Source organism: Doryrhamphus excisus, chromosome 12, assembly GCF_030265055.1.
Source record: "Doryrhamphus excisus isolate RoL2022-K1 chromosome 12, RoL_Dexc_1.0, whole genome shotgun sequence".
Lineage (NCBI taxonomy): Eukaryota > Metazoa > Chordata > Actinopteri > Syngnathiformes > Syngnathidae > Doryrhamphus > Doryrhamphus excisus.
The window spans coordinates 4,584,021-4,609,499 of record NC_080477.1 but is presented as its reverse complement, the minus strand read 5'-3'; the positions used below and the strand labels follow the sequence as shown (position 1 = coordinate 4,609,499).

Here is a 25,479-nt window from a genome sequence, read left to right as displayed (position 1 = left end):
GTATAGAAGTTTGTAGAATAAAGGCTGATAGTGCCACCATGTGGTCAGTTGAAAATTGTAAAAACAGGTTTACAAGCAAGTGTTCATTGAGAAGTCCAAGTAGCAAAATAGTTTTTACGTTTGAAGGCTGGGTGCTTTTGATTGTTCCAGGGAGATAGAAATGATGCAAAGCCAACGCTATGAAATCCACATTTGGCCTTTAATACTGTACAGTTCATACAGATTCCACGTGCGAATGTTCTTAGTGGAGGGTCAGAAGAAAATCTTTTGCTGCTGATGATTACCTTTAGAAGCAAATATAGCATTCTAGCATAATTACTGTAATTTCCCTATTTTTTCATGAAATTAGGTTGGAGGAAAATCAGGCTCTAGGTCCCGTATAAATAGGAATGATGACAAAAGTGCAAAAATATAAGTATTTCCGGCCATTTTATGATCCAAAACAATTAGGGCATACGTTTTCCAAACTTATGTGACCTCTGAGTATGTTCTGTACCATTTCAGCAGTCACTTAATTATAACCTTTCCAATTAAAATGTATTAAAATAATTTAAAACACAGCACTCTGTCTTCTGGCCACACAATTCACACATTTCAGTATGTGTGTATTCTCCATGAATCTAGTACAATATTCTGCTTTTCCCTTTATTTTAGATGCCAACTCTTGCACGGATATTAAGATGTCATCACCAACAGTGGCTATTTGAAAGACTTTTCATCCCTTCCATGTTCATAAACAGAATGTAATTATTATAGCATTATACTTGAGTTATATGAGATGCTTTAGTGTTACAAATAACTGTTGGGGCAGATACACGTCATGTATCTTTTACACACGTTTACTGTGGGCTGGTAATGACGTTGTTTTGCCTGGATGTTTGTGTGTTCTGTATCTATTGTGTGCATGACCGTTGGCTCTTTGTTTGCTGGTTTAAGGATGGCGACGTTCCCTCTTGGTGAGCAGGTAACACTGAATGGTTCTCAGTCGGTCTTTGGCAGGTGCAAACTCTGGCTGCAGCTTCAACGTCGACTCGTACCAGTGCATTGCTTTCTCAAACTCCTCCTGCCATCAAGAAACACAAAAACCATTTGTTTGTACAGGCTTTTCACCTCATGCATGGAGGAAAAACAATGACGAGTATGCAAGTTACCATTGCTATGTAGACGTTGGCAAGTGTGAAGTGGTTGACTACAAAGTGTGGAGCAATTTCTACTGCCATGCGAGCAACAGTAAGAGCATCCTCCCACAGCCGAGCATTCTGGAAGATGTTGGCAAGGCTGATAAGGGGCACATCCTGGTACACAGAAAACCAACAATAAGATTTAATTGATTATGTTAGGGGAAAATTGAGCAATCATTTGAGCAAGAAAAATACAATAGAAAAAACGTACTTGAGAAGCCCTTAAAGATGTCTAATATTGACACTCTAATCAATCCTGGGCTATGCTGCTATTTCTCTGCACCACTGTACATACCATCAATTTACTTGAGCTACACAATTATACCCTGACACAACACAAACAGCTCACTCACGGTGCAACCAAAAATAACATAAGTAATACATGTGGAAAACACAATGTAACTGCACACTGACTATGAAGGTATTGCATAAACCCTTATACAATAATGGTAATGGTTTAATTGCATTTGAACATGCATACACGTTACAATAATTCAATTCACTGTTCCACATGTCCAAATCGAGAAGGAAGAAGCAAAACTTATTTATGAATGCTAGAATTGTTTTACTTGTAAATTACTGTGTAAGTGTTCATTTTGATACCAGAATAGTCTGTGCGGTACAGTTATATTGTGTGTTACACATGTTACTTGGTGTGTTATTTGATCGGATTTTACCACAAATCACAAATCTGTCAACATGTGGTGTTGTGTATGCCAAACTGCAAATATGCAGAGATCCATGTAATTATTTTTAATTTATTTCTCAATATGCAACCATTGTGTCCCATTTTGATTCATAAACTTGGTCAGTAAGTGGCACCCAAAATAATTCTTTCACCAATGATAACAGTAAAAACAAGCGACTTTGGAAGAGGTGATAATGCCACTTTAACTGCAGATAAAAGAACAGGGAACACAAACCTTCATGTGATAGGGGGCATAGTTGAGGGCCTGTCGCAGACAGTCGATAGCCCTCTTCCCTTGACCTTTCACTCTCCAGTAAAGTGCAGCCATACTGGACAATACCCATGATGTCTGGTTCTACAGGGGACAGACAAGTGAAAATCATGTCTGGCAATTAGCTAGTCTGCCATGGCCAACAATGTCAGCCCAAAAGTGCCATTAAAAAATAATTATCATGTTACAAAAATACTGAAAAAGACTGAATCAATTTAATTAAAAAACTTTAGAGAAATGGGGCTGCATGGACCACAGAGTGGTTAGCACACAGACCTCACAGCTAGGAGACCCGAGTTCAATCCCACCCTCGGCCATCTCTAGGTGGAGTTTGCATGTTCTCCCCGTGGGTTTTCTCCGGGGACTCCGGTTTCCTCCCACGTTCCAAAAACATGCTAGGTTAACCCTTTCATGCATGACCCATGATAAACTGAGATAAAAAAATGTTACTAAGTGTTTTTATGTGTCTTTAGACATAAAAATAAGAACTGATTTGGTTCTGTTTTTATACACCAAATTTTCAAGAAGTTATGAATATGTCCACATAGGTGGACAGCATGCGTTTGTGGATTTTGACAAAACGAGACAAACAGCAGTGCTTCAATTGACAAAACTCATCAAACTGCAGTGCTTCAACTGACAAACTACACAAAGTATAGTGCATCAACTGACAACCTCACAAGGTTAGGGATAAGCCACAGATGAGGTGGTACAACCCTGCTACAACGCTGCATGCTTATGCTTATGTACTTATGTAGTCGATCAGTACTGAGATACAGTACTAGATCACCGTCTTGTGTGAAAAATTGCCATGCACCCAGGGCACACAGCCACATTGCAACACATGCAGCTGCACTTTGTTTTTCGGGTGCACGCAGGGTCTTGGCATCTTTGGGCATTTTTTATGTTGTTCAGCTGGGGCAAGAGGTTTCCAGGACCAGGCCTGACCTCCCAGGGTACCTTGGATGCAGGTTTGCGCTTCACAGGAATAGGAGGTGGGGAAGTGTCACTTGGTCTCCCCCTTTTGCGGACAGTGCCTGAATTTATCAATGAATGAGCCACAGATGCCTTGAAAGGCAGAAGACCACCCTCCTCCAATCCAGAGAATCTGAGGAGATGCCAGGCATTCACAACGGTTACATCGAGGAAGTGGAAGAACATTCTGATGTACCAGTGTTTGGTCTTGCATCTGTGAGGATACATTGCCACCATTTGGTCCATCAGGTCAAACACTCCCATATAATCGTTGTTGACCTTCACTGCAAATGCCCTGTCCATGGTGATGATCTTCTTATCTTTCTTGGACCATCTCTGTGCAACATCCGTCAGGTGCTTGCCAAGACAGGAAGAGACCAAGTGTCAAGCCAAAGTTTGACAGCAAGATCTTCACCATTGGTGACAACAGAGAGACGTAGCTCCTCTTCCTCCTTCTTTCAGTTCTGTTGCACTCCTGAGTTTTGTTTGTGCCCCCTGAAGCCTGTTGACCCGGCATGTGCCAGTGACATAGATGCCCTCTTCCTTCAAGACAGTAATTAATGGAATGCCACAAAAGTAGTTATCAAAAAACACCTTGTGGTTCTTGAATTGGATGTCATCACAGAGGCGCAAGATGACATCTGCAGCCATTCCCAATTCGTTGACTGCACCTGTGCTGGCTGCACCCCTGTACACTTCAAAGTGGTACATGTATCCTGAAGCCCCTGATCTTGCCCAAATTTTCACACCCCAGTGTTTTGGTTTTTTGGAGATGTATTGCTTGATAGACAATTTGCCTTTGAAGAGCATGATCATCTCATCTATGGCTTGAAACTCCTCAGGATCCACACCAGAGAGCAAATTTGCTGGAAAAGTACCCGTTACTCATCATGAATAATGCACAAAACATACATATTGATATATACAATGCAGCTTACAATCTAATAGCATAAAATGTTGATTTATACAAAAGAAAACTACTTCAGATAAAACACTGTCAAGAATGATATACTGTTCAGGAATTGCATGTAATTGCATGAAGTCCACTTTGGTGGACATCTGAAAAATTGCAATTTCCTCCCAATCTAAAATCAATACTTGGAAATTTTCACAACTATGGTGATTATTAGGTGTTACCTGATGTAGAAATATTTTTTTTACCTGCAGGAGTCTCCTACTCTAGAAAGATTGAGCAGAAATCCCACAGGTGTTAGGCATGTTTTAATTCCTGGCAGCCATCTTCAATGTTGACACAATTATTCTGCAGTTACAATGGTTGACCACACAAGCAGTGTTGGGTGGATTCTCAGGCGTCCACTCTAGAGGCTTATAAGCAACACTGCCATCAAAACCTATTTTCATAATTGAAAATGACATTTTAATAGCTGTCCACTGCAGTGACCGTCATGCGTGAAAGGGTTAATTGGCAATTCCAAATTGTCCATTAGGTATGAATGTCAGTGTGAATGGTTGTTTGTCTATATGTGCCCTGTGATTGGCTGGAGACCAGTCCAGGGTGTACCCTGCCTCTCGCCTGAAGACAGCTGGGATAGGCTCCAGCACCCTCCACGACCCTCGCGAGGATAAGCGGTAGAAAATGAATGAATGAACTTTAAAGAGAATAGAATTACAGTTTGTACTTGCAAGGTTTAGCTTGGATAAAATTAAATACCCCGTATGTGAGAAGTATGGGGTCAGTCCCCACTCAGTGACGGCGTCAAAGTGAGAGTGAAGTGTGGCACTATATGTGCAATGTTATTGACGAGTCCAGGCTGTAGTCTGCCTTTCACCCCAAAGTCAGCTGGGATAGGTTTCGGATACTTATGACCATGAAGAGGATACGCAGTAGAAAATGAATGAATGATGGTTGGATTGGATCTACCAATCATGACGAAATGACGGCGGAAACAACAAACAATTGACTCAACACACATAACACTACTTACAAACATACAGTATGTGTTCCACAAGCACTACATGTAAAGCACCTATTTTTTTAATGTTGTGGCTTTGCCCTCCCTCTGATGCCTGTCATTTGAAAAAAATTAAATTTTTGAAAAATCTGTTGATTCACTATTCTCTCCACCTGATGGACACGTTTGCACTTCACTGGCTGAGAAGAGCGTAGAAGCAGGGAGAAGATACTGAAGGCAGTAACCCGCCCCACCTCATACCGAGTTCCCAGCTGGACTGCTCAATGATGCCACCTGCTGTTCAAATAAAAACATTCCCATACATAAGATACATTCATTCATTCATTCATTTTCTACCGCTTATCCTCGCGAGGGTTGCGGGGGTGCTGGAGCCTATCCCAGCTGTCTTCAGGCGAGAGGCGGGGTACACCCTAGACTGGTCGCCAGCACATAGAGACAAACAATCATTCACACTCACATTCATACCTATGGACAATTTGGAATCACCAATTATTTGTCACCTAACCTAACCTAATTTTTGGAATGGGGGAGTAAATCGGATTTCCCGGAGAAAACCCACGCACGCACGGGGAGAAAATGCAAACTCCACACAGAAGATTCCCGTGTGTGGAATCGAACCCAGGTCTCCTAGCTGTGTGGCCTGCACGCTAACCACTCAAACACCATGCAATATATCATCTCTGGTTGTGGATGTTACCAAACAAAGTGCATTTTAAACCTTAGAAGCACCAAACTGCAAGTCTGAGCACAGATAATCCTTCCTCCTGATTAAATACAGCACGGCTGAACAACACAAAGGAAACTTAATCGGTATTTAAATGTATTGTGATTTGTTTTTAGACTCAAATTCTCACTCACTCACTCTCGGTGCTTACCTTCTCCAATACTTTAGCGATGCGAGTCCCCACCTGCTCAAAAGACTGAGGAGAGAACTTCTCTTTACCAAGGTTTTGTAGGACCTGAAGGCAGTGATTAACATAATATATATTATTATATTTGTTTAATTTGTATTGAGGTATCCAAAACTTTATTTTGTGTAGTGTTTGATCTGTGCTTAGCCGACACTACCTCACGCAGCTGACTCTCTCCTGTGTAGTGGATGGCGGCTCTATTGGCCATGCCTGCGAGGTGGTCGAGGGTGTGCATACTGGCAGCTAGGTTTGCATTGCATAAAGGCTCCACAGCTGGCTCCTGGAGTGGGGTGGCAAAATCTATATGCTCTGTGATGCTAGAGAAAGGAGGCAATGATATGGAAATCATTTGTCAAATCATTGACCAAAACTATAGATACTACTAGGCCAGGCCAGTTGAAAATAAACATTCATAATATTACTTCTATTACAAAATCACAATTTGAGCCAGAGCCTATCACAATTAATGCATGATAAGCATGTTTGTAGAATGTGGCAGGAAAGCCGAGTACCCAGAGTAAACCAACACAAGCACAGACATTACATGACAGATACTTACTCAATGTTCTTGGCTGACACAGCCAACCAGGTGCTTGCTACAGTCGTTAGATCAACCCTTCGTGTCCGCTGACACTCCTCCGGCCCTGGCCAGCCCAGACTTGAGTAGTCCCTCCAGCGGCCTGTCCAGAGCAAAGCAAGACACCAAGATGTCAACTTCAGCTGGTAAGACGACTCCCACGTTTCAGTGTTTGCTCCTTAGCTGCTCTGGTATATGTTCAGCAGGTGCCAGGGCTATTGGGTACCTGCAGGACCTGGTGATGGGATAGTTGGCCCACTGATCTCCAAAACAGAATGGCCAACAGGCAATGGCTCCCCACTCTGGCTATCATCAGAAATGGCCACATTCTCTGTCCCATCCACCTTTGACTTTCTTACTCTCTTTACTTGAAAAGTGATCTGGTAAAGAACAACAAAACATAAGACAGGCCAAACAATTGCATATTCTAAATGCTCTTATTGCTATGTAGAGTCATATATGATGTTACCCATTCTGAACCCTCATCATCCTCGCAGTTTCCAAAGCAGGGACCCCCACCACCACGGGCCCCCATCACGCGGTCATTCTTAAGCACCCGGATTCCACGCAGGTCGCCTCTTTTTCCACCAACATCCAAAGCCCCCTCGAAAGCTCCCATCAGGTCTTCCTTCAGCTGCCACTCCTCTTCACCTTCCAGTCCTCCATCTCCAAGCGGAGGGGTTCTTCCTGAGGAAGTGCGAGCAGCCTGTTGTTTTCCCGCCACCTCACCAGACCCATTTGTGTCCAAGACAACCTCTGTATCAATACAAGAGACCAAAAGATTGTGATCATGGAAAGATGATACTGCCTTTAAGATACAATATGAGATCCTTTATGGGGTTTCTAGACAAGACAATAAATTAGTATTTTTTTTTACAGGAACTTTGATTTTGTATGGAAAAGGCACACCACACAATGTCCGCAACAATAACAGAATGCTGAATCCAGTAGAAAGCCTACAGGAGTGGGCTCCTTCATACGTAGAGCTAACAGATGGTACACAAAGTGGACAGAGTGTTTGCTAAATCACATGTAAAGTAGAAGGGGGAAGGAGGAATAACTGCACAGAACACAGACTATAGTCATGGTATCAGATATATAGAAGAGAACATATAGTAAATACACACATTGTATTTAAATACACACTGTTTTTACGTATGTACATAAAATGACAAAACTGACAAACTAAATACATGATCATCGAATGACAACAAAATAAATATGCAACATTAAATTCAGAATATTAACAACTATTTAAAGAGCAGTGCCGCAAGGCATGATGGGAGATCGAGCTGTGGCTTCTGAACGGCTCACACGTTCATTCTAATTTTGATTTCAGTACCTTTTCAAAGCATTTCAGTTTCACTTCAGCTTTTCAGAATTCACACATTCTATCACCTCGTTACAAATGCACTTGTTTGCCTCTAATCTGTCTGAGGCGGGGCCAAAAACAACTGTGCTGTCACGTGAAACCCAGCAATCAGGAGGAAATGTAATTGTTATATGGCAGAGTTTCAAACTGACAATATATACATTTTTTTGTTCCCACAGTATGCCAGACAAAAAACAAGTGTCGATCATATTCTTACTTTCAAAGAGCAAAGAGTCTTCGATGGATGAGAATGAGGATGCATCCTGCTTTTCTTCACCGCCCTCCCACTCTTCCAGCTGTATAATGAGGTCATCCTGAGGCTCGCAAGAACCCCCCTCTGGAGCAACACAAATGGAAGTATTGGCATTCCAGCCTTGGTTCCCAAAGTGGGGTAAACGTACCCCACTTGTCATAGGGAGTACATATACAAAAATCAAAGACAATTAACACCTAACATCTCAATTACGACTGCGGGTGAAGGCCTCACGGCGCAAGGAGAACAAAGCAGGAAGAAGACCGAGCAGGAAGTTCTTAATTGCTCTGTGTGCATCATATGAATAAATAAGCAAGTTTGATGATCATTTTGTGCATTAAGAGTGTTTAATCATGAAGATGTCATGTATTGGTTGTGAAAAGAATCACTGCATTAGACATTTTACAGTGTTCGCTTGCTACATCGCACTTCACCTTTTGCAGATTTCTTTGCTGATATAACTGCAAATTTGCATGTTTTTTTATACAGTTATGAGCATGCATTGTGTTCTGCATCCTTGTGGTGTGTTAGAGCATTCTATCGGTGCTTTCTTGTATGTGTCTGTTATTGTATTTGTTACTGCTACCAGTAGAGGGTGTTATATACTCACGTGAGAGTGCAGCTGTTTGGTGCATTCTGTGTGGTGAATACTACTGTGAATGGCAAGTGTGGGTGAAAGTGGACTCGTCGCCAGCCAATCACAGGGCACATATAGACAAACAACCATTCACACTCACATTCATACCTATGGACAATTTGGAGTCGCCAATTAACCTAGCATGCTTTTGGAATGTGAGAGGAAACCGGAGTACCCGGAGAAAACCCACGCATGCACGGGGAGAACATGCAAACTCCACACAGAGATGGCCGAGGGTGGGATTGAACTTGGGTATAGAATATAATATAATATATAGAATATTAGTAGAATTTTCTTATAGAATATGTATTTGTGTATTAAAAGTAATATTTGGTTAGAGCTATTTCCATCAGCTTTAAATTATCGTGTGGTAAAATGTCTCCACTTCCTTCATTTCACTCCCACTGATATGAATAAAGAAGTAAGTGTATTGTCTCTGTTAACTTCAAAAGTGTGAAATGCTACTTCTTCCTCACAGCCACTCTTGCAGCTTCAAGTTCGAGAATTTGAGCTTTCTTAGGATAAATTAAGTGAAGTGAAAAAAAAACAGAGACAAATCATGGCTCATTTGGTTCACTGGTGAAAAAGTAACCCATAACATAGAATTTCAAAATGGTAAACGCCTGCTAGATGACAAGGTAACATACAATAGAAAATATGTTAAAGCATTTAACATGTCTTCTTTCAAACAAATAAGCAAACAACTATTCCTTACAAACTAAGTCTTTGTATCATAGTTACTCACGTGAGCAGGACTGTTGATTTGAGAGATTGTAATGGAATGGGTAGAACTGCAGGCAACGCAGAAGAGGTATGCTGGCACGGCACTGTTCACAGCCAGCAAAGGATGAGGAAGAAGCGGAGGAGGAAACGGCTTTGTCCAGGGTGTGGCGAAACAAGGTCAAAGCTCCAGTCACATTGCCCTGTGCCAACTGCAAGCTTACCTGGCTGAGGAGAATGTGAGGCTGAAGAGGGGAACAGGGGAAACCGTTGGAATACACAGCAAGTTTAGTAATGTGTACACACAATATCCCAATGTAAAATTGAAGTCTCCTATAGGCCTCAAAATAATAAAACAATGATCCTAATGATACATTTTTTAAAGTTTGACTGAAATATAATATTATTATGCTGTATTAAATCAATTCTGTGTAAATTGTTAGGTGCAATGCACAGGCATAGGGCTTTTGACATTTTTAGCAGAATGGTTACAACAATCAGGGATTGTTGACTAAAAACTGTGACTTCAGGATTCAAACAAAGTATGTGCCCCTACCTCAGTTGCATTGTGAGCCAAGGCTTCCTCCAGCAGTGTTTGTGCGTGGGTGGTCAATCCATAATGTAGCAGCAGGTTAGCGGCATTGGTGAGGGGCAAATGGCGGTGGGAAGGCGGGGCTGAGATCAACATGTGGCGCAGGCACTGAAGGGCACGGCTACCATTTCCCTGGGCCCGCCAGAATAACGAGGCCTCATTGTGGACCTGCCAGTTGGATATTGTGTCCTATACAAAAAAGACCCTTCTCAGTGTCGCAATAATTGCCTTCAGATAGTTTGAGCTGAGTTATTAGAGGCGGTGATGGGTCATAAGTTAGGTGTGTATGGCATATATACAAGTACAAACGTAAACATAGAAAGGTCAGTGATGATGAATTGTAACTGTGGCCTATTGCACAAAACTAGAATAAGGGATTAAGATGGCATATTGTGGTTATCCTGGTTCAAATTATCCGTGATCCGGTTGCCCAAAAGTGGGACAGTGGAAAGTGCAATGTATTCTGACATTAGTTATCATGGAGATTTATTTGGCAGTGTGACTCCAAACCAGGCAAAGGCAAAGGTCCAGGATCAACTTCATCTCATCCCTTATCTCAATCACCCTTATCTCATGCATCATCAGAAATGGAATCCAACAATTAATCCACTACACATTATCACTATTGTTTGTTGCATTACAAAGTTGTAACCTAAACGTAAAATGAGCAAAGGAGTGTTAGAGCTGGGTAAAACGCTATGCTGACGTGACATACGGTCTGATTTAAATTTGTGACAAAGTCGCAAAAAGCAACATTGCTGAATTTAACACGCCATTAGATAAAATACAGTACAAATAAAATACAGTCACGGGTGAATGCAAGGAAGAAAATACCCTTCTAATAGCGTAGAAAGCAGCAGTGGTGTTCTAGATCCCGCTGTTAATGATAATTAATGACGATGGCTGTGTTTGCGTGAGAGATGCGGAAGAGTATCACAAGAGGATTAGACATTTTGATGAGCCCTATTAGGTATCGTAGAGACAGGGATCTGACCATTTCTGAGCCTGGTGATTTCAAAATATGCACATAAGATGGGTGAATGTACTCGCATACTTTTAGGGTAAACTCCCAAACTACTGATGATTTTTCTCATTTGCAGTACACATTTTTCACTAACCATTTTTAAGCTACAACCGTTTGAAATAGTAATATCAAAAGTGAATAAATAAAAAATAAAACAAATGTGGCCAAATGGGTTAAAACAATGAACATGCTTTAGGCAGTTAACTTTTTACATTGATCAACATTTTCACTCAAATTTTACGTGTTTACTGCAAATGAATATTGGCTCCAAATATCAGTTAACGGCCTCCTTAACTCCTAATAATTGGTATCAGTCCTGAACAACCCAATCGATCGATCTGTAGCTTGAATCCCACTTTTGTGCAATAGGCCCACACAATTCTGGCATAGTATGGGAACCTAGCGTACTTGTTTCAATGCTTCTGCAATTCGAGAACCAATCTCCTCCAATGTCCAACCACCACTGTGTGACTGCAATATCTGTAATCAAACACAATGCCAATTTTGGGTAAACTTTTACACTGCTGAAAAATATAATGCACTTCTAGAATGTTTATTCATAAAATACACACAAAAATTAAAGCATACACATACCTGGGAGGCAAAGGGATCTGGCAGTGATTTTTCTTCCAGAAGCCAGTCTAGTGAAGTAGGCAGGAAGGCAGAATTTTCTTGGTAGACAGGACCACAGACTGGCAGGGCCAGTGCCTGAGGAGGGCTATGCCTCTGATAGAGGAAAGTTGCTTCCGAGCTGAATGTACACAGAGAGAATTCAAATATTCTATACAGTTTACTATTATGTTTAATGAAAAACTTTTGAGGCACAGCAATCTACCCACAAAATATCCCAAAACCGTAAATGTGTTCTTGCCTCTGGCTCTTGGTTTCATGTAAAAGGTGGTATGTTGGTAGCAAGTGCACGGGAGGAACACTTGGGTATTCACTGATGCAGTCTGTCTTCTGTGGCCACAACATCCTCTGCACATCCTACAAATAAATAAATAAAAATAACTCAAATAGAATTTCTTTGTTATACAATATACAATTTAGGCACCTGCCTACTTTTGTTTAAATAATTATTGCGCACTTTCTGTAAATCATATCAACTTAATTTCACTTCTCATCTATAACTGTGTTTGCCTGCTATAGGATATACTGTATTTAACTGAAATTAACTCAAACCAGTGATAAATAAAGAAAAAACTTGAAAATTATCAGGTGTGCCCAAACTTTTTCTTACCACTTAAGACCAGTTGTAAAATTGGTAGATTATGCATTTTGCACATTTGGACCTTAATTAGGTTTTAAGTAGAAAAAGCAAAAGGGGGAGTGAGGCTATGCCTTCAATGATATGCTAACATTTGTAGCTACACTTTGCCAAAATCGCTATTGTTAGTGGACAACACACATAGCTACTGTGTGTGCTTCATGGGTCATGGCTTTCAGTGTCGAAGCAGGAACTGGGTGAAAGATACAGTTTGAGGGTTATCTCCCCAAATGCAGTGCCTAGCTCTGGTAGACAGCAAGCTAAGTGAGAAATTTTAGGGGTGTCACAAGATCTCACAAGGCAAAAAAGGCAAAAAATGTCTCATGAGCACTCAGCCTGGGGTGATAATACATCCAATAAATAATAATAACAAAATAGATCATTTTACTGTCCTCAATATATTTCCATGCATTTTAAAATATTTTTCATTGTACTTATAAGTATAAGTAAAAAGTAATGTTAAAATCTCATTCTCATGAACCCAATATTGTGCATCATCTTGTGAACTGAGTTTCTTGTAACACCCCTCAAATTTCAATTTCTATTTCTTATGAATGAATTCTACAAAAGATTATATATATATATATATATATATATATATTGTGTCCCGTCCAGCCATTGCGGCAGATAGTATTGTTGAACTAAATGCCCTTACATGCTAAACAGATTTGCTCTGTGTCAGAGCAAAGACAGTAGAGAGAGAGAGACAAAAACAGCAGCAACAACAATTCCCATAACAACAACAGTGACAAACATGAGTGCATGAGTTAAATGTCAATGATGGTTAAGGGTCACAATGGAGATGATATCACTGAAATGAAACAGTCAAACTTACCAGTGGCAATAGTAACAATGAAAACATGAACTGTGATAGTGAACAGAATTACAGCCATACAGTTGCAGTAATTCAAATCTCACTGCTTGACATCATTATTACTGTAATAATAGCATACCAATAGCATATAGACATCAGGGATAAGATGGTAGATTGTGTAGAGAAGCACCCATGTGCTGTGAGTGCCCATATGGAGGTGTGTACTTCTGTTGGTGTGCATATTCATATGTATATGTGTGTGTAAGTGTGCTCATATGCGTGAATGTGTGTGTGTGTGAATGTGTAATTGTCACTGAGAATGACAAAAGTAGAGGGCCTGCCTTCTTCCACCCAAAACCCCGCCCCGCGCAGCCAGGTCAAGCCCTCACTGCTAGAGATCCACCGGCCCCGTGGGTGCGGGCAAAGCCAGGGCCGACTCCCCAGGGGTCCCAGACCCACAACCAGGCCCTGAGCCCAGGGAGACACGGCCAAGGGATAGCACCCCAGACCCCCCTCGACCACGGTAAAAGATAATAATAATAATCACAATATGCCCACATTCATTTATTCATTCATTTTCTACCGCTTATCCCAGCTGTCTTTGGGCGAGAGGCGGGGTACACCCTGGACTGGTCGCCTTCCGATCACAGGGCACATACGTATAGACAAACAACCACTCACACTCACATTCATACCGATGGACAATTTGGAATCGCCAATTAACCTAGCATGTTTTTGGAATGTGGGAGGAAACCGGAGTACCCGGAGAGAACGCATGCACAGGGAGAACATAAAAACTCCACACAAAGATGCCAAAGGGTGGGACGAACTCAAGTCTCCTAGCTGTGTGGGTTGTGCAATAACCACTCGACCACCATGCAGCCGTATGTCCACATTGTAAAAAAAAGGGAAAAAGGAATACAAACAACAATCCATTGTAGTTCTCTTACTTGTGTATAATCATGACGGCTGCCCCACAGTGCAGCAACAGGGTCCTGGTTGCCTGACACTGAAGGATGGAGCAGAGGGCTGTGTGTTGTCTGGTTTGAACTGCGATCGGACACAATTGCCACACTAGATGCTACGGATATCTCTTCTCCAAACTACAAAGAAAAAGAAAACAAAGCAAATAAAACCACAATTGAATCACCCCCTCCCTCCTTTTGATACAATTTCATGTCATGAAGGACTTACTTGAACATAATGGACATTTTCAAACAGGTCACCACGGTGATAGCGCACAGGCAAGTCAAAGGGGCATTGGAGGCTACGCTGCTGTTTACCCAGTCGACAGATTTGATGGTTTCCTGGGCCACAAAATTAAAAAATTAACATTCATATGAAAGCAAAGGTCTGTGTCAAAACAGTTTTTGTCCACCAAAAATGGGCTTACTGTAAATTGTGGACGATAAGCAGCTACTATTTTCACATGCTTTGAAACCTGCGACTTAAACAATGCAGCAGCTAATTTATGGCTTAAAGAATTACAGTTCCCATGATGTTTGGAGTGAAGATTCAGGTATTAGTGAAGTGGATGCTAATATACGTTTTGAGGTCTTATGCAGCAATCCTGTGTTGATTTGAAAAATCTTAAGTAAGTTTGGCTGTCAACCAGTCCAGGGTGTACCCCGCCTCACGCCCGAAGACAGCTGAGATAGGCTCCAGCACCCCCACGGCCCGAGTGAGAATAAGCAGTAGAAAATGAATGGATGAAAGTTTGTATATAATTACTACAGCTTCTGCTTGGACTGCGGAAGTTGTTTAACGCAGATGAAAAAAAAGCATCCCACATCTCACTGGAGCTAACCAGTGATGCTGGGAACACCAAGTGCAGGTAGGATTGCAAGGTTTACAGTGTGTAGTTCTGTGTAAAAATCTCATGTTACAACATGGAAACGTGCAGCTTATTGACAAGTGCGGCCTATGTATATATAGTATATGTACATTTTTTTTTGTCTTCAAATTAGATAGGTGTGACTTATATTCAGGTGCGCTCAATAGTCTGGAATTTACAGTACTCATGGAGTATAAAAATAGTATAAATCTTGGTCTCCTATGTTCCATGAATATGTCCTTCCTTTAAATCCAGCTTGAAATTCAAGAGACCCATCCCTGTAACTGTCACACTAATACTGGCATCTTACCAAGCTGGGCTTCTTTGGCCATCTGGGTCTCATGAATAATGTTGTGCAAGATCTGCTCTTCCTGCAAAAGCTTGTGTTTGTCTAGTGCCTCCTGTTGGCGAAGGTAGTGGTCATGCTGCTTCTGATACTCCTTGAGCTCATTCAGGGTTCGTTGCAGGGATCTACACATGAAAAAACAATGTAGAAACAAATTGCAAGGAACAACAACATTATCATCAGCAGCTCTCTTAAAATTCTACATATCAATGAAAAACAGCCGATAGAAAAAGGGGAGGAGAAGATCTGTTTAAAATTGTTCTGAAACAGACACAAGTCAGGCAGTTTTGCAGTCATATGATAATGCAAAAATAAGGTAGAATTTTGCTGTTCATCTACCTCATCCCTGATTGGCATGTGTGTACCTGTGCTGGGCTTCTAGGCGCTGCTCAAGCTTTTGCTGGCAGAGCACGGCATGCTTCCTCCTCAGGGCCAACTCAAAGCCTGGCTGGGCCTGTAATGCTTGCTCATAACACAACACTGAGTGGTTGTATTCCCCAAGCATCTGGAAGGATAGAGAATGTGGAGACATACAAATAATTCATATTGTTTGAATTGGTTTTATTGTTAAAAAACAAACTTTAAATTAAAAAATACAAACAAGGTCAAAGTATATGGAGCTAAAGGGAATTATATCATTTCATTTTATCTGGCCATTTTAGAATATGCCAAGGATGTATCATGTTGCAGAAGCTTTTTAAAACTGACTCAGGGTCTCTCTTTCAAGTCAAATGTAAGACCATTTTACATTCATATTGTCAAAAAAGTATAATGAAGGAAAATTACTTAGTAAGTAATAACGTAAAGTATATAAATTCTGGGTGTAATGACTCGTTTTAATAACAATTAGATTCATGGTTGCCGATACGATTCAAGGACAACACTCCATCCATCCATCCATTCATCCATTTTCCTCCGAGGGTATGTCAGTGGGATTGAGAAGGGCCTCAAAGTATTCCTTCCACCGTCCGACAACATCCCCAGTCGAGGTCCGTAAGCCCCCGTCCCCACTGTAAACACTGTGGACTGGGCGCTTCCGTTTTCTGAGGCGCCGGACAGTTTGCCAGAACCTCTTCAAGGCCGACCAAAAGTCATGCTGCATGGCCTCACCAAATTCCTCCCACACCCAAGTTTTTTCCTCGACAACCGCCAAAGCCCCGTGCCGTTTGGCCTGACGGTACCTGTCAGCTGCTTCAGGAGTCCCACAAGCCATCCACGCTCAATAGGACTCCTTCTTCAGCTTGACGTGTGTCCACCGTCGGGTTCGGGGCCTGCCGCCACAACTGGCACCGACCGCCTTGCGGCCGCAGCTCCAATCAGTTGCCTCAGCAATGGAGGCACGGAATATGGCCCATTTGGACTCAATACCCCGGTCCTCCCCCGGGATGCAGGTTAAGCTCTGCCGGAGGTGAGAGTTGAAGACTCGACGAACGGGAGACTCTGCCAGACGTTCCCAGCACACCCTCACTACTCGTTTGGGTCTCCCAGGTCTGTCCAGCATCCTCCCCCGCCATCTAATCCGACTCATCACCAGGTGGAGATCAGTCGACAGCTTACATGCGGACGCAGGTCTGATGATGCGACTACAAAGTCGATCATAGACCTGCGGCCTAGGGTGTCCTGGTGCCAAGTGCACTTATGGACATCCCTATGTTCCAACATGGTGTTAGTTATGGCCAAACTGCGGTTCGCACAGAAGTCCAGTAACATCACACCACACGGGTTCAGATCAAGGAGGCCGTTCGTCCCAATCACGCCCCTCTGGGTCACACTGTCATTGCCCACATGGGCGTTGAAGTCTCCCAGTAGAACGACGGAGTCACCACCTGGGGTGCTCTCCAGCACCCCCTGATACTCTGAGCTGCTGTTTGGCGCATACGCACAAACGACAGTCAGGACCCTTTCCCCAGCCCAAAGGCATAGGGAAATGACCCGAGCGCCACCTCTCCCCTGCAGCAACTCCAGAGTAGAACAAGGTCCAGCCCCTCTCGAGGAGTTTGGTTCCAGAACCCAAAGTGTGGGTCGAGGTGAGTCCGACTATATCTAGTCGGAATGTCTCAACCTCTCGCACAAGTTCAGGCTCTTTCCCCACCAGAGAAGTGACATTCCATGTGCCAAGAACCAGATTTGGCCGCCGAAGACCAGGTCGCCCAGGCACCCGCCCTTGACCGCCACCCAACACACAATGCACCGGACCCTTATGCTTGCCCCCTTAGGTGGTGGGTCTACGAGGGGCTCTACGATTCAAGGATGACACTGGTTTGTTTAAAACAATATAATCCGAAACATTTATTGCTTCTGCGTACTTAAGCGTATGTTATGACCTGGACATGCCACACTGGATGATGACATCACTAAGCGTCACTGCTACTGGACAGTAAACTACAGTCTAGAGGTGCCCAAAATGCCCTAACTTTGCACATTATCCCCATTAACGCAACTATTCACGGTTTGGCTCTGTTTGATATGTTACGGTTTGATACTTTGCCCAATACAAAAAAAATTACCTTTCCTTTTTAAATTAAAATTTTATTGCAAACATTTTTCTCACCTTAAAAGTACGGCACCATATCACACACACAAAAAAATCACCATGTAATAAGAATATATGTGGGGCATTGTTATCAGCAGAGTAAAAATACTCCCACCTAAAAAAATCTCACAAAATCAAAGCTATAACATACCAACCATCTTCTGGGGTACATTGAGAATTTATGCCAGGAGATGGTTATGGTATATCAAAACATGTCCTCACACTCATTGTCTGGCATACATTCACAGCAGCATAGAGTATCAAACAAAAAAACAGGTCAATAGCAATAAAAGTAGCCATTGCCTGGTCGATCTCTTTTGCACTCTTTGAATTATGTGCCAATGGCTGGTTATCACATTTGGGTGGGTGTGTAAATGCGTCAGTGTAAATGCGTTGTCATGTTTGTTGAATTAATTAAAACTGTGTATTGTTCAATACTGGGGTCACAGTACTGTAGGCAGGAGACCCATTCATTCACTGCACCGTTGTTTACACTCGAGAGCAGCTGTTAACTTTGAGCCAAGCAACCGGAGAGATACGGATGAGGAGAGGCTGCTGAGCAGGAATGACTGGGGGAAAAGCCAGTATCAAGACCGGAGAAACCGTGATTACTGTCTGTCATCATGAGGAACTGGAGGAGATCGAAGGGCTAACACGGCTGCAGAGAGACTACCATGAGTACAGTGTGATTAAGATTTAAGATTATAGTATACTTTTATTTATTTAAAAAAGAGAATGTACTATTTTATTTCAGCTGCTATTTTTCCAAAATATTTTTTTACATTTTAATAAAACAACTTTGCACGCATTTGGCTTTGACTTTTTTTTTAAACCCAGTTTGTAGAGAAAATATTGGGATATATATGGTATATCGATAATCAACCTAAATATACTGCGATATGAGTTTTGGTCCATATCGCCCTGCCCTACATTCAGTGTAAAGCTATTTTTAGATATAGATATATATTAGACACTTACTGTTTTAATACTGTAATGTAACTTCTTTTCAACTTACAGCATAAATGTTGCCCAAAGTGTAGTGGCCAGTAAACAGGTCAGATGTTAGGTCCAGGGCTGCATGAGCTAGAATAGCAGCATCTGCTGAGAAATGGGCGCGGTGCAGGATGTTGGCCATATTAACCAGGGCTATATCCTTCTGCTGCCTGATAACACATACATAAAAGTGAGAGAATATGAGCATGTGTGGGAGCTCTCATCCAAACACCCTGCAGGGACCATTTGATGAGGCTGTCACTACCTTGGTGAGAAGTGCAGAGCACGCACCACACAGTCCATTGCCCTCTGAGGCTCGTTCTTCATGCGCCAATAGAATGAAGCCATGTTGTACAGTACCCATGATGATGAATTCTGCGACGCAAATACATATATTTCGATTGATTCAGCTGGCTTACTGTTTGGACCTCCTTCAAAAAATGCAAATTCTATATATTTAAAAAAATGTACAGATAAGATACAGGGATACAGAGCTTACCTTCAGTAATGCCTGATGAATGTGATGGCCCACCACATCTATACTGCGGCCTAGTTTATGTGACAAGGAGCTAAAAATTGGATCCTCCTTTGACAACAATGGGGAGGTAAGATTTGCCCTCTCTTGAACACCCTACAATATACCATAGTGACAATACAGACAGGAAAAGGAAACATGTTACGCAATCAGGCAGAAAGTCAATAACCATTTCAAACAAATACCACATCCAAAATACATACACATCCAAAATACATACAGTATAAATAAAAGAAAATCTGAAACCGAAACAATAGTTTGTGTTCACAAAATATACATATAATAGCAAGATTTCTATGTTGAGAAATTATTGTGTACTTGGTGGCAGTAGAATCCAATAGAAATGTCTTTGCATGCAGGCAGAGAAGAAAATCCAATTAGAAATTCAACATTCCTTTTTCTTTTGATTAGACAAGAAAAGAAACTAATTTCTTAGGGTTTGGGTTGTCAAAAAATATTTTAGAACCATCTGAAAAGTATTTAACTATTTAAGGATTTCACACAGACCCCTCATGTATACAGGTACTCACCCTGAGATGTTGGAAGGCATGGATACTATAAGGTAGCTGTAACACTCTTGCACAGTCTGGCTTTTCTAGATCTGGAGGCAGAGCTGACAGTGAATCCACATAGTCTTCAGGACTAGAAAAAATAAAAGGGGAAGACAATTACTGAAATGCATGAATAAAATTGTTAATGAAATCAACAACAAAAGGTCACCATGATGACTTACAATTCCAAGATAAACAATAAAAGATAACAAATAACATTGAAATAACATACGCTACTTCAAAGGTGTGATTTTAAGATTGACACTATTGTTTGAACCAACTCAGTCACGATACTACATTGTGTATGACTTAAATGGTGCACTGAGGATAGAATCGACATTTCTTAACACGTTTCTGTGAAAGAGCAAATACTTTCCTTATTAGACTTACCAAATGTCTTTACTCTCTAGGGAGATGTAAGTGCCATCATACAAGTCGAGGTCCCCCAAGGGTACTTTGGCCAGAATGCAGTCTGCATCCTCTTTGTAGTGCCGCTGCTCCAGGCCTGTGTCCCTGTCCTCATTCTCCTCAATGTGAATCTTCTGCGCCACAAGCTGCTTCTGCTCAAAAATAATACAAGACAAGTGTGACGAAAATGGTAGTACAAAAAACAAACACTAATAATACTAATGGTAGCACTTGATGACTTGATTCTGATAAGACTACACGGTTAGTTTTCAACTTTCTAAACTGTAACTACTGAATTTTACAGGGACAACATATTTTACCCAGAGCCAAAACTCCCTTACCTCCAACTTCTTGAGGTAGTTAACGCGGGACTCTTGTCTCATGAAGATCACCACGTCATGCGGATGCTTGAGATTCAAAGGTGAATCAACCTGGAACAGATGTAGTGCGATGTGGAAAGGTTACTCGAACCCTCAATCAGACACCTGGTTAAAGTTTAAGCAGTATACTATACGTAGCTACGTAAAGATCTAGCAAGCTCATTTTAAATCGGTTGGAAAAATAACTCAAAACAGCGAATTGCCACGTAATTGAAAATCATTATGCTTAACTCAATTTACGATTAACTTAAATAGCAATATAAGTGACGCTGACATGGGCCGATATGTTTTGGTCATCTTGACCTCGCTCCCCTATGATATGCGATTCCGTTTCTCCTATTATATTATATTTCTCCTATTCCAAAGATGGAAAATAGGTCAAAAACAATCTATGTGCCACAACACATAGATTATCAAAACCATAACAAAATTACTACTGCCAATGCTAACTGAGATAGCACTAGAAGCTAGCCACCTAATACAAGCGATACACCCTCAATAGCTGTCATACTTGCTGTTGTATTTTTCCGTCCTCCGTGACAACCCAGTGGGTCGTCGCTCCTCCGGAGTCCACTAGCAGTATACAGAAAAGGATGAAAATCTTCCCTCGAAAAAAGGTATTTTCCGAACAGCTGACTCGACACGGAAAGGAGTGCGGACAAATTTCCCTGGTGTCCGCCATTTTTTCTGTCTCCTTAGCGCTGTGGTAACAGTGAGCGCCCTCCGACCACACGATGGCGATCATTTGCTGTCCAAGGAGCAAATAAAACACGTGACATGTATGATTGGAAAGACGGGAAATGCTGTAGACACGAAAACTTCCTCCACTTACTCGAGGTGATATTTTTTAACATGGAATATATATGTTATTGTTTGTTGTAAGTGTCTTGTACAGTTGCGCGCCACTGCTAAACGCTGTACTGGCTAGAATAAATAATTGAAAATCGTGTTTAGTTGTCCTCATGGACTGTGGGGTTACACTTCCGCATAAAGGGGCTTGGTAAGTTTTTCCAAATAGACGTTTTTATTTAATGAACAAGTATAGCTTTACTTGAAGCGGATCTGAGTGTACAAATAAACATTGAACAAACAAAATCTAAAACAGACACCTGACAAACACTCGCTAGTTCTAACATAAGTTGACATAGCAAATTTTTACGCGAGTGTTTTCCTTTTGTTGTGTCGTCTTCTTCAGATGGCTTGCTCTGATAGTCATAAAGCAAGTTTGGAAGAGGACTGTTATCTTGGAGCTGTTGGTGGCCAGCTGTCCAGTTGTGCCTTGGCGATGCTGGAAAAGGAACGGGAATCCATACACAGCCCATCGGAGAGCCCTGGCACCTTAATGAACAGCAGCACCTCCACCAGTCTCCAGTCAGCTGCTCTTGTGCAAGGCTATGATGTGGAGTTTGACCCACCACTTGAGAGTAAATACGAGTGTCCCATTTGTCTCATGGCACTCAGGAATGCCATTCAAACACCCTGTGGACACCGTTTCTGCAAGAGCTGCATTGAGAAGTCTATTCGGTAGGCTATTGTGGCACTTGTGAAAATTGTTGATAAATAACAAAAATGTTAACTTGATGATTATTTCCATTACTGCGATACAGGGATACGGGACAGAGGTGCCCAGTGGATAATGAAATGTTGTTAGAAGACCAGCTCTTTCCTGATAACTTTGCCAAAAGGGAAATTCTTTCCCTCACTGTCCGCTGTCCAAATGCTGGATGTACTGACAAAATGGAGCTTCGACATTTAGAGGTCAGAAATAATGCTTTTTTTTCTTTAGCTCAAAGAAACGCCATTAAGTTGTGTTTATAAAACAGCAATCTGCTTGCTTCGTAGTTCCTCATGTATACAATGAGTTGTCTAAGCTTAAGTAAGATTTCACAGGAGGAACAAAAGAACAGAATACTTTTGAGCAGTGATGTTATTTTATTCTCATCAACACGTTGCATCTGTGGTTTCCATTCTTTTTTCCAGAATCATTTGGCACTGTGTCCATTTGCAACCATCTCCTGCCCACAGTGCCAACAGTCTGTGAGAAAAACCTACATAGAGACACACAAAACCATCGAGTGTCCAAGGAGACCCATGACATGCCCAGACTGTGTTGCAAGCTTTGTATACGAGGAAAAGGAGGTACTACGGACCTCTTGCGAGTTCACTCTTGCTCCATTTTCCACATCACCTAACAGTAGCTCTTCATTCCTCTTCCATTTGGTTTGGTTGATCTTTTAGCTTCATGAGCAGCAGTGTCCCTTTGCTAACATCAAGTGCCAGTACTGTGAGCTGGATCTCATCAGAGATCAGGTAAGTGAATATCTCATCAGGATGTCTGTTCGATTCCCAGCTGTAATGTGGTCAAGTTCACATTCACAAGATTCAGACCCTAAATAAATATGTTCATGCTGTTTAGTAATAACAGCATGAACATGATGAGGTGATGCTTGAAAGTTGGAAAATTGAAAGCTTTTATTTTACAGATGGACTCTCATTGTGATACAGATTGCCCTAAAGCCCCAATTGCCTGCACCTTTAGCCCCTTTGGATGTAAGGAAAGGGTAGGTGATCTGGTGCCAAAGGAGTTTGATTTGTAGGTATGCATTAGTGCCACAACTTCCCGTCTTTTAACAACATATTATATGAAATGCTTTCCAGATGCAGCGCCACAACCTGGCTCAGCACATGCAAGATTTCACACAGATGCACATGCGTTACATGGCAGAGTACTTGAGAAGCCTTACTCTTAACGGTACAGCACCAAAATCCCTTTATACCCTTGGATCTACCGTTTCATCGGAGGATCAAGGAGCTGCAGCGTCCACATCTTGTCGAGGAGCTGCAAGTTGTAGCAGCAGTTGTGCACCATGTCAGCATAGTGAAGAGGTGCTTCGGATCCGGGAAATGGACGGACGATTAGTGAAACAGGACCACCAGCTACGTGAGCTCATCATTTTAAATGATACTCGGGTATATAATTTTGCATTAAAAACAGATGGGTTGGTGACAAATCTATAAGCTTATACTTATAGCTTCATCCTAATCATTCCACAGGCAGGGCAGCTCACTGAGCTTCAGCGAAAGGTATCAACGCTGGAGGAGACCGTGAAGGAGCTGGAGGCACAGCAATGTCATGGCATCTTCATCTGGCGCCTCAGAGCTTTTTCTACCCACCTCCGCAACCAAGAAGCAGGCCTGCCCGTCGTTGAGCACAGCCCAGGATTCTACACCGGCCGGCCAGGCTACAAACTGTGTCTGCGCTTGCACCTACAGACTCCCAACGCCCCGCGCTGCTCCAACTACATCTCCCTCTTTGTTCACACCATGCAAGGAGCTTTTGATGGACAACTTAACTGGCCCTTTCAGGGCACTATCCGTCTGGCCATCCTGGACCAGGGCCCTGATGCGCAGCACCACATGGAGGTGATGGAGACCAAGCCAGACCTTCAAGCCTTCCAGAAGCCTACCATTCCGCGCAACCCCAAAGGTTTTGGCTATGTGACATTTTTGCACCTGCATCAGCTGAGTCAACGAGCATTTGTGAAGGATGACACTCTTCTCATCCGCTGCGAGGTCACACCACGTTTTGACATGTTCCACCGCGAGGGACCCTCGGTGCAGCCGAGAGGACCTGAAGCATCCCGGGACTAAATTGCCGGTCATGCGTAGTTACAAGTGAGCAAATAGGCTAGTATTTATTATCACCAGCTTTTAAATGTCTTTGAATGATTTAAATGCAGTCTTATTTCAATAAGTTTTGAAATATTCTGCCTGTTCGCATATCTTTCAACAAGCTTACATGTTCATGTTGTATGAATAGAAATATGGTCATTGATGCAGGGTTCCTATGCAAGTATGGAATTTGATTTAATATATTTCCAGGTCTGGAAAAGTACAGAAAATGGAAACTCCAGTTTGACAGAATTGTCATGTTTCCAATGTGGCTACCAGTGTTCTTGTGTTGTAAAAGATACAATTATGAATAACTAAAGGAAAAAAAAAAAGATGGATCAGTTTTTGTCAGACACTTGCTAAGGAAGCTTAGATGTTTCCTAGCTATAATCTCCTGGAAATTATATGGTAATATTTTATATATTATTATTTATGTTATATATATATGGACATAATGACATACATATTAACCATTCAGGCCATAATTTGTTTATATGATACTAGGGCTGCAACTGTTGAGTTCCCAGTTAGGCCTGAGATGGACCACATCAATACGAACCAAACAAAGCAAAAATGTTAATCACTGTTTTCCAAAGTCAAAGCTGATGTGTGGATAAACATCTTGTTTTACTTACAACACAAAGATAATGGGTGTGCTTTCATGGACTAAGGAAATTAAAATGATTCACATTTGAGAGGCTGACAAATAAAGGTTGACCATCAATTAAACATTGATTAATTGCTGCAGCTCTAATTCTACACATCTATTTACTGATTGGAAGAAGTTTAGAATTTTGAAAGTGCATAGGAGTCTTGTTGCATTTGCCTATAGACTGACTGTTACAACAATGTAACTGGACTTTTTTTGACATACCTTTTTTCATTATCAGCACAAGCCGACTTCTGAACACAAGCTTTGGAGTGGAGTGACAATCATGTTAGTATGGTCTCTGGTTTATTTTGCCTACTAATTATGACTTGTTTTTGCTGACTGAAATGCTATACTGTTCA

General features: G+C 41.8%; 2 protein-coding genes across 3 annotated transcripts; one reads left to right on the top strand and one right to left on the bottom strand.

Annotated features, from left to right (window-relative positions):
• ttc17 (tetratricopeptide repeat domain 17) lies at positions 1-21,532 on the bottom strand. Its single transcript, XM_058088982.1, has 25 exons — positions 21,308-21,532; positions 20,758-20,847; positions 20,399-20,568; positions 19,988-20,099; positions 19,422-19,553; positions 19,188-19,297; positions 18,945-19,092; positions 15,762-15,901; positions 15,361-15,521; positions 14,411-14,523; positions 14,167-14,319; positions 12,007-12,122; positions 11,730-11,886; positions 11,544-11,615; positions 10,076-10,300; positions 9,545-9,764; positions 8,127-8,246; positions 7,007-7,293; positions 6,764-6,917; positions 6,520-6,640; positions 6,118-6,277; positions 5,925-6,008; positions 2,105-2,224; positions 1,152-1,295; positions 1-1,063 (listed from the first exon to the last, which is right to left on the bottom strand). The coding sequence occupies exons 1-25, from the start codon at positions 21,476-21,478 to the stop codon at positions 932-934; spliced, it is 3,612 nt and encodes a 1,203-aa protein (XP_057944965.1). The 5' UTR covers positions 21,479-21,532; the 3' UTR covers positions 1-931.
• Positions 21,489-24,720, top strand: traf6 (TNF receptor-associated factor 6). 2 transcript variants are annotated; one of them, XM_058088987.1, is made up of 8 exons: positions 21,489-21,633; positions 21,992-22,320; positions 22,404-22,554; positions 22,777-22,935; positions 23,035-23,106; positions 23,280-23,357; positions 23,455-23,766; positions 23,851-24,720. In XM_058088987.1, exons 1-8 carry the CDS (start codon positions 21,574-21,576, stop codon positions 24,445-24,447), a joined length of 1,758 nt encoding a protein of 585 aa, XP_057944970.1. In that variant the 5' UTR covers positions 21,489-21,573; the 3' UTR covers positions 24,448-24,720. The 2 variants fall into 2 exon arrangements, with proteins under 2 accessions (XP_057944970.1, XP_057944971.1); XM_058088988.1 differs by lacking the exon at positions 21,489-21,633 and adding an exon at positions 21,640-21,796.
• The last annotated feature ends 759 nt before the right edge of the window (positions 24,721-25,479 follow it).